Source organism: Poecilia formosa, unplaced genomic scaffold, assembly GCF_000485575.1.
Source record: "Poecilia formosa unplaced genomic scaffold, Poecilia_formosa-5.1.2 Scaffold2415, whole genome shotgun sequence".
In the NCBI taxonomy this organism is placed as follows: Eukaryota; Metazoa; Chordata; class Actinopteri; order Cyprinodontiformes; family Poeciliidae; genus Poecilia; species Poecilia formosa.
In genome coordinates, this window is record NW_006802354.1 from 1 (window position 1) to 8946 (window position 8946).

The window sequence follows — 8946 nt, forward strand, 5'->3', positions numbered from 1 at the left end:
ACACACGTTAACACACACTAACACACACACTAACACACACTAATACACACTAACACACGTTAACCCCCCCGCCCGTTGGACCCGTTCTCCAGCCGGACCTGAGCGCCATCAGGGCAGCCGCCGCCTCCCTGCGGATGCTTGGGGAAGTGTGTGTGAGCGTCTGTCCCAGGATGGGGACGCCGTCGGAGGCCAGAGCCGGCAGGGGGTCCAGCCTGGAGCAGGAGGTCAGAGTGGAGAGGAGCAGCTCCTGTTCCTCCTCCTGCTTCTCCCGACGCACCTCCTCCAAGTGACGCAGCTTCAGCATCAGCTTGGGGACCAGAGAGAGGAGAGCCTCAGCGCCTGGAGGGGACAGACAGGAGGACAGACAGGAGGACAGACAGGAGGACAGAGGGACAGGAGGACAGACAGGAGGACAGGAGGACAGAGGGACAGGAGGACAGAGGGACAGACAGGAGGACAGAGGGACAGACAGGAGGACAGAGGGACAGGAGGACAGAGGGACAGACAGGAGGACAGAGGGAGAGACAGGAGGACAGGAGGACAGATGGACAGGAGGACAGATGCTCTCAGTGAGGCTCAGGGTTAGCAGCAGCAGCAGCAGCTGCAGCTGCAGCAGGTGCTGCGTCTTGGTGCTGCAGCAGCCTTGGCTTACCTGCAGGCAGCTGAGCCAGGCCGCTCAGCACCCGGTGGACGTTCGTCCTGCAGGAGGTGGACGGGTCGTCCATCAGGTGGGACAGCGAAGGGAGCAGACCGGAAGCCAGCAGAGCCGACCTGAGCAACAAACATCAATCACACGGAGGAGGAGGAGGGAGGCGCCCCCTGCTGGACAACCCAGGTACAGCAACAACAAACATTCTGCTTCTCTTCAAGCTGCAGCATTTATTTATTTATGTTTATTTGTTTATTAGGCTTCTTGATCTGAGTTTGAATTTTGTACCACAAACATATTAATGTGAACTAATATAATAAAAAAATCCTTTCTTCTCTTTTATTTGATGGGTTGTTATTTTTTATTCTATTAATTATATATTTCATGTCTGTTTGTCCAGAGCTGAAAATAACAACTTATATTTACCTCAGTGACGTTTTGCAGTTATTTTACTGCAGTTTTATTAATTTTGTTTTGAAGTTTTGCTGCGTCTACTTGAGTCAAATGTCTGGAGAAAAACTTGAGAAATCAAATTTTTTTACTGTAAAACTAATTAAATAAATTAAATAAACTAAAGTTATTTTGAGAGAAACTAAAATGTTTCTGCAGAAGTTGACATTATTTTGTGTCAATTTGCTTTTATTTAAAATTTAAGCAAATTTTTAAAAAATGAAAAAATTAAATCAGTAAAAAATGTGAAAATAAAAATCCTGCTATTTTTGTTTTAATATTTTTCAGACTTTTTGGAGATGTTATTTTTTCAGTGTTTTAAAAATAATTCATGAGATAATTGAAAATAAATAAAATCTGAAAAAAGAAAGTCCCTCTAAATGTTTTTGTTCAAAGTTTCATGATTTAAATGTAAACTTTTGTTCTTGTCAGAATGAGGAAAGTTTTATAAGTGAATTATTTCACTGAACGAAGAACAAACATGATAAATAAAAAACATTTTTAGTTTCATGTTGATGTTTTAAAACTTATCATATTTTCTTCTTCTGTTAGTTTTATGTTTGTTTTCTTGTCTTTTTGTTCCATTTTCCTCTTTAAAAACCAGATTTTGTTCATAACTTTTTCATGTTTCCCCTCCAGGCCCTCGCTGGTCCTCCGGGACCTCTGACCTCTGACCTCTACCTGCCGATGCTGTGGTTCATGACCAGGTGCAGCAGTTCGCAGGTTTTGCTCCTGACTGCAGCATCGTCGTCCTGCAGCAGAACCTGCAGCTGCTTCAGGAAACCTGCAGCACAGGACAAACAGGCCAGACCGTGAACGCACCATCCTGCTGCGGCCCCGGTTCCGGTTCGGCCCGCTCACCTCCGGTCACGGTCTGGTACAGCCGCTCCGGCTCGTGGACCAGGTCGCAGAGTGACGTCAGAGCGCGCACCTTGTGGGCGGGGTCTTGGACCTGCAGCTGCTCGAACAGCTGCGGGACCGCGCGGCGGCCGAACGCCACCGGGGCCCGGTTCGGGTCCATCACTGGTGTGGTCATCGGAACCGCGTTTCCCTGCTTCAAGTCCGCCGGTTGGACTGACGCCGCTGTTGCCTAGTAACAGCGGGTAAACATTGCTGCTGCGTTCAGGGACCGCAGGGAAAACCCGCCAGTTCAGAATCTGATGGTCTCTCGATCACTAGATTTATTATTGATTTATAGATTATTGATCAGGTCTGTGGCTGCATTTCGTTAGTTTTATGTGTGACTCTGAGGCGCCACCTGCTGGTGAAATGTCAGAGTTAAAAGATGATAAAGAGCAAAACTTTCCTGAAATGTTTCATAAATCAGAATTAAAATCATCATTAATTCCTTAAAGCAATCACAGGTCCTGTTAGACATCCACCAGATATCAGTTTTATAATATTATTGATTTATTATGTCTGGTAAATAAAAGTAAACTATAAAAATGTAACTGGAATAATTTGAGTTGATGTAACTTGAGTTGAACTGAAGTGAATGCTGGACAGTTATTCCCTCTAAAATGAATAATCCTCCTTTTACTGAGTTTTTCCAAATAGAAATGTTAGATTTATTCATTTCTTCATCATTATTTCTAAAAATTTTCTCCCAGATTCAAAAGTTTCACTGATGTTTATTTGAGCTCAGCTTGTTTATTACATTTATTATGTTTATTACATTTATTATGTTTATTATATTTATTATGTTTATTATATTTATTGTTTTTTTGCTATAGAAATCTTTTCCTGAAACGCTCAGAGTAAAACATGAAGAAGTCGTTTCTGCCTCGTTCATAATCATATCAGGACTTTTCTGGTGATCAAATGTTCATTTATATGAATAAATATTCATGTGAATAATAAACTGTTCCTGCTGTAGAGATGAATGTTTGTTACATCCTCTGGTTTATTAAGGACAACATTCATTTTAATGTAAATCTGTTTAATTAATGATTAATTCAAATCTGATCAACTCTAAAATGTTTCTTAGCAGAATTCAGCTTCATGTTTAATAAAATGTTTTCTTCATGCAGGTTGAATCAACTAAATTATTCTCACTTAAAATGAGTAATTATAACTTAATAACTTGAGTTAAATTAAAACATAACTGTGAGCCTTTTGAGGACAGATTTTTATGCATAATTAGAAATAATTATTTGGATTAAATGACATAATTAAATTATAACAACAAAATATTTTAGATTAATAATCCATCAGAACTTAAAAATTTAGGCAATTTTTCTCTTGTTGGGATCCTGGGTTTGGGGGTTTGTTTTGTTTTCATCCACCAGAGGGCGCCCTGTGGTTGTTTTGGGCGTGTTTTCCACTACCACTGCTCACCTGCAAGTCTTCATCTCATCAGAGGAGCTTAAGAGGAGGTTCAGCCAACACTTCGACGCCAGAGGGTACTACCGGTACCGGTACCAACAGCCACCTGTGCTTTCATCAGGGTTGTAGTACTCGAGATCGGTCTCGGGGTCTGAGGACTCGGCATGCGCGGAGCTATAGGGGGGGCTGGAGGGGCTGCTGCCCCCCAAACCAGGCCGAATGGGGGCCCGGGCCTGGAGGTGCCAGGGAGGGAGGAATGGTTTCAAGTAATTGAAATATGTGATTATAGACAGAGAAAGTGCGCCCTCGCCTGTTGATAAGGGTGTATTTAATGTTAAATACCCCCCAAACCCCAGCTCAAAAGTTTCAGTTTCACTCCACGTAAGGGGCCCGGTAATTCCTTAGGGGCCCGGTGATTGACTCGGCATTTTATTTCAAGACCAGTCGAGACCGTAACTGTGAAAATACCACTAAACATGCAGCATACTGTCCAGTTCATTTGTTGACATCTTTGTTTTCATTGGATGCAACATGCACCGATTAAAATCCAACCAATAACGTGTTTCTGTTTCCCTCCCCACTTTTCACTCGCAAGCGGCGCTCCAGGACATGCGCAGTGGTTTCCTCTCAGCGGCAGAAAATGTTTGTCTAATCGTCAGTAATATAATAGCGCTGCATAAATCATAAGAAATCCGATGGCCACAGCTAACTCAGCAGCGCTTCGCTTTCACAGACGGTGGAGACAACGTCTAACTTTTTTCGTCACTTAGAAAAGTAGCTCAAAGAAGGTAAGATCCGTTGACATGATGTTAGCAAAGCTAGCTGTACAGAGACACAAAAGCATTTGTGATGAAAAAAGTCACTCACTGTCTGAGTTATTGTGCAGAGATGTTAATTGACTTGTCGCAAATATGGGACAAGCTATGTCGAAAAGTCTGCAATTTAGTGATGTGACATTCAGGAACAGTCCGATTCATCTGCTCGTCTCTTTACTTATTAAATAGAACTGGAGTGTCGCTGAGAGCCGTTGTTCTATCAGATAACCGTACGATGTCAGAATAGCATACATGCAGTGAGTACCATGCCTGCGCATTAAGAAGTCCGACCGTCAGAGGAGATGTCAGTTCACCATATGCAACAAGTTATGACGAAAATAAGTTATTAAATTGTTTTCAATGATAACTATAGATATACATGTGTTGTCATGGTTTCAAAGTGTATTTAAAGCAGGTCTGGCTGCAGCTGGAATCAGCTACAACACACGCCCATGTAAAACTCATTAACCTACTTAACCGCTAAGTCAGGATGCCATACAACTATTAATAACAAAGTGTATGATGATCTATGTCATGATTCTATGTTGCTGATTAAATAAAATGATATGGTAATGATGTGTCAGATATAGCCGTGAGTTTGTCATAAGCGTATGACGATCTGACAGCGTATGCTGACCTGACAGAAAACTCTTCTTTGTTCTTGTAATGCTCTGCATACACTGCAGTAGCTATCATTATTTTATTTAATTATGTATATTGATATTTTTTAAATTAACAAATAACTAAAACACAAGAACAAAAGAGCACGCAGAGCATGCACATTGCTCTTTCATTGTTTTTGTTCAAAGTGGCAGCTGTAATGTCTGCCATGGTGTCAGACTGCCTGGCTTCATGTAGCGGGAGACAGGGTGAGAACAGTCACGGTGAGCCTCTTGTGATTGGTTAATTCTTGCTTGTTGCTCCTTGGTCAGTGTTCATAGTTCAGCGTTATTTACCGTCAGGGCATTGCCTCAATTGCTATGCTTAATGGTGCAACAGTGGTGGTTTCTTATATGAGCAATATGGGCAAACGCCCAGGGCGATATCTTTCTAGGGATGGCACTAGACCACTGCGGATCGTAGCACAGAGATAGAAGCAAAGCAGAACAAAGTGTTTGTTCTGCTTTTAATATTGGTTAAATTTATTAAGTATTTAATATCTAGGTCTTTTCATGCGAATATGAATCTTTCAGCTCAATTTGAGAAGCAATTTTGATCATATTTCTCATTTTGTTGTGTCATTTAGCGCTGGCCGCTGGTCTTGGTCTTGATTCGGCCTCGGGTTAGGTGGTCTTGACCACAACACTGCTTCCTTGTGATTCCCTGTGAAAATAATCTAGTAACCTTTTGTTGTGCCTCATCTTCAGGAACCTGCTCCGTGTCGTGTGGTTCTTCCACTCGAAGCCTCTGTGCTCCTGGTTGTTTTTTCCCTGTGAAACTTCTCCTTGTGACGCCGGCAGATGTTACCCGCCGGATTCCCAGGATTCACTCACCTTCTCACTGCCTTCTACTCCTCTGGATTTCCACGTTGGCTGAACTCCTTGCTCTGAACCTTGGTGAGCCGCAGAACTTACCTGTCCGCCTTCCAACGCTAAATCACATCTGCAGAACCTCAGTAGAACGTCCCAGTCCAGGTCTCCACCCAGGAAGCCACCAGGCTCCCCTCCGTACTGTTTGCTGCTAATCAAAGTAAGAACGCCGTCAGTAAACGTTAAGTCGACAATATTCAAGTTAAACTACCTTCACATTTTTTAGAGTTCATACAAAAGGTGTATGAAAACACTCATATATTCAAATAAAAATTATCTTAAAAGAGCAGAATGTAAAATATGATGAGACAGAAAAACACATGAAAATGTCAGTTATTAAAAAATAGACAGAATACAGCAGAAATCAACCTGCAGACGCTGATCACAAACATTTATGAATTATTGTTGAGTTATTGCAACACACACACACACACACACACACACACACACACACACACACACACACACACACTGCAGACAGATGAGATAAGAAGCCGCTGGTTGGTTCTGTGGATGTTCAGGTCGACCATCAGCCTCTGACTCATCTTACTGGGGAAACTGGTTGAGTTTTTCTTCTTCAGAAACGTTTTGATCTGATGTTGAGGTTTCACGATGAAACTCAGAGTTTCTCCATGCAGCTGATCATGAGGCTCTTAGCCAACATTCATTTCCAATTAAATAATTCGGCCTGGATTCTTCCTCATTCTGGTCTAAAATTACATCAATATTTATAGCTGCAGGTTTTCTCTCATAATTATGGAAGTTATTATCAGTGATTGCAAACTTCTTTCTCATTACTGAAATAAAACGATTATTTATTGCTGGTTTTTCATTAATTGAACTTCTGATCATTTTCTATAACTTATTTTTGCATCAATCTGTTGAATCTAATCAATCAGCTGCTTTCAAAGGTCCAGAAAGCAGCAGGCCTGGATGAGTTTCTCTGATCTGAGACATTCGTCCTCTGGTCCTGAAATGCTCTGCAGCTGGTAGAAGGCCCACTTTGGAACCGGCTTTATGTGGCTCTGGAGGCTCGTCACTTCACCCAGAGTTCATCTCCAGGTTTTGACTGAAAATGTGTTGAGAAAAGTCAGAATCAGATTCTAAACAAAGATAATAAGTCATAATCCGTTGTCCTCCATGTTTCCTCAGATGCAGCCACGGCGGTCCTTCTGAGGAGCCGAGGGAATGTTGGGATAGTTCAAACATGAAGCCACCAGGAACCTGTTATCTTCCAGAACTGAAACCTACCTGCAGTTCCCAGAAGTATAAGATGTTCAGAGACATGACCAAGGTAGGAAGGCTGATAATGTCTGAGCAGATGAGCTGAAATCTTGTCTGTATAGCACATTTCAGCAGCAAGGCATTTCAAAGTGGTTTATACCATTAAACACAGTCATGTAACATTGAATCAACAATCAAAACCTTTAAATTTCCTGCCGAATCAAAGTAAAAAAACAAAACAAAGAGGAGCAGGAGGGGGCGGGGCATCAGGACTGGATGAGACAGATCTGTCAAAGGTTTTATGGACTGATGAGATGAGAGTGAACCTTGATGGACCAGATGGATGGACGGCCTGCAGGGTGGAGGCAGGTACTGGTACGGACTGGTATTATTAAAGATGAGCTTATTGGACCTTTTTGGGATGAAGGTGGACTCAAAATCAACTCCAAACCTACAACCAGTTTTTAGAAACACTTTCTTCAAGCAGTGGTTCAGGAAAAAGTCTCCATGGTTTTCATGCAGGACGATGCTCCGTAACATCATCATAGTACATAGCATATAGTACATAGTATATAATAGATAGTACATAGTATATAGTACATAGTTGATTAAACTGGAGATTTATGGAAAACAGTTAAAGTGTCTGAACAGGTCAGCTGCAGATCCATGAGATGAAGGTTTATAACTGTTACTGAAAAGAAGGTGGCGATCCTGGTCAGTGATTTATTAAATGTCAGAAATGTTTATTTGTCCATTATTAGTTCTATATTTATTATTCTCATTATAACAGATGACAAAGTGAGACGGGAACATTTTCAGTTTTTATTCAGTTGCACAGTAATTTTGCAAACTAGTAGATTCTCAATAATCACACACAGATATTGTTCTAAGACAAAATCTCACTTTTACTACATTAAATATTCAGGTTTGACAGGTTATTACAGAGAGCGAAGTTGTTGTTCAACAATAAAATGAATCCTCCAAACTACAACTTGTGTAATAATTGTTTACACAGAGAATAACCTCAGATCAGATTATGACCTCAGGCGTTGCTGAAAGCTCTGATGTTTCATCACATGGAGATGTTTGTAGATGTGAATCTTGGTTTTTCACCATGAGATGCAGATTTCTCTACCAGCTGCCAGGTTCTGATGACACGACTCTGATGTTTATCTCCCAGCGTTTCTGTTAGAACCAGAACATCAGCAGAAGATAGAAATGAACTGAGATCCTGGAGAAAGTAAATAATCAGGAAAGATTGCAGAGATCTGCAGCTGTTATAGTTTAGTTATGAACAACTGAGTTTATTTTATTAGATTCAGGATCTTTGAACCTCCTGCAGCATCTTTTAAAGCCCCGCCCCCAATGGGCGGATCCAGTCTGATATAAAGTGGAGTCAACACAGAGAGGGTCAGTCGCTTCATCTTCTTCACCACCATCATCATCATCATCATCATCATCATCATCATCATCGGTTCCAGTCAGACTCTCATCTGGACTCTCCAGTTTCCAGGTCAGTTAAAGTTAATAAAAAGCTCTGAAGGTTTTTACATGACAACATTCATCAGGTCAACACTTCCTGTTTCTTCTTCTTGCAGCACGATGGCAGGATGGAGGCAGACATGGAGGCCTCTGCAGCTCCTGGTCATCTTCGGCCTCCTCATCCTCACCAACCAGACCGGTATGAGGCGTTAGAACAGGATGACCTCTGACCTCATGATCTGCAACAGATGGCTGATGGAGCCTCTAACCTGTGTTCATGTTTCACAGATGAGAGGAGAAGCTGAGGAGAAGCTGAACCTCAGAGGAACGTCGCAGGAAGAGCTGCACATCTCCTCACCAAGGTAGGAGGAGCTAACGCTAGCTAACATTCAGTCAGGTAGGAGGAGCTAACGCTAGCTAACATCATTCATCAGGTAGGAGGAGCTAATGCTAGCTAACATTCAGTCAGGTA

The 8946-nt window shown here is 41.9% G+C and overlaps 1 protein-coding gene and 1 long non-coding RNA gene across 2 annotated transcripts; one reads left to right on the forward strand and one right to left on the reverse strand.

Moving 5' to 3' along the window:
• Positions 1 to 6: 6 nt before the first annotated feature.
• LOC107835417 (radial spoke head 14 homolog) lies at positions 7 to 2736 on the reverse strand. The gene is made up of 4 exons (XM_016667793.1): positions 1961 to 2736; positions 1781 to 1883; positions 653 to 771; positions 7 to 339 (listed from the first exon to the last, which is right to left on the reverse strand). Exons 1-4 carry the CDS (start codon positions 2133 to 2135, stop codon positions 50 to 52), a joined length of 687 nt encoding a protein of 228 aa, XP_016523279.1. The 5' UTR covers positions 2136 to 2736; the 3' UTR covers positions 7 to 49.
• A 4955-nt stretch (positions 2737 to 7691) lies between these two features.
• Positions 7692 to 8680, forward strand: LOC107835418 (uncharacterized). The gene is made up of 2 exons (XR_001661235.1): positions 7692 to 8505; positions 8591 to 8680. It is a non-coding gene; the product is annotated as an uncharacterized LOC107835418 (long non-coding RNA).
• The last annotated feature ends 266 nt before the right edge of the window (positions 8681 to 8946 follow it).

Coding starts and splice junctions, on each gene's coding strand:
- LOC107835417 (XM_016667793.1), bottom strand. CDS start 2,135: ATGACCACACCAGTGATGGACCCGAACCGGGCCCCGGTGGCGTTCGGC. Junction 1,884..1,960: donor GTACCAGACCGTGACCGGAG/GTGAGCGGGCCG, acceptor CCTGTGCTGCAG/GTTTCCTGAAGCAGCTGCAG. Junction 340..652: donor CCTGGCTCAGCTGCCTGCAG/GTAAGCCAAGGC, acceptor TGTCCCCTCCAG/GCGCTGAGGCTCTCCTCTCT.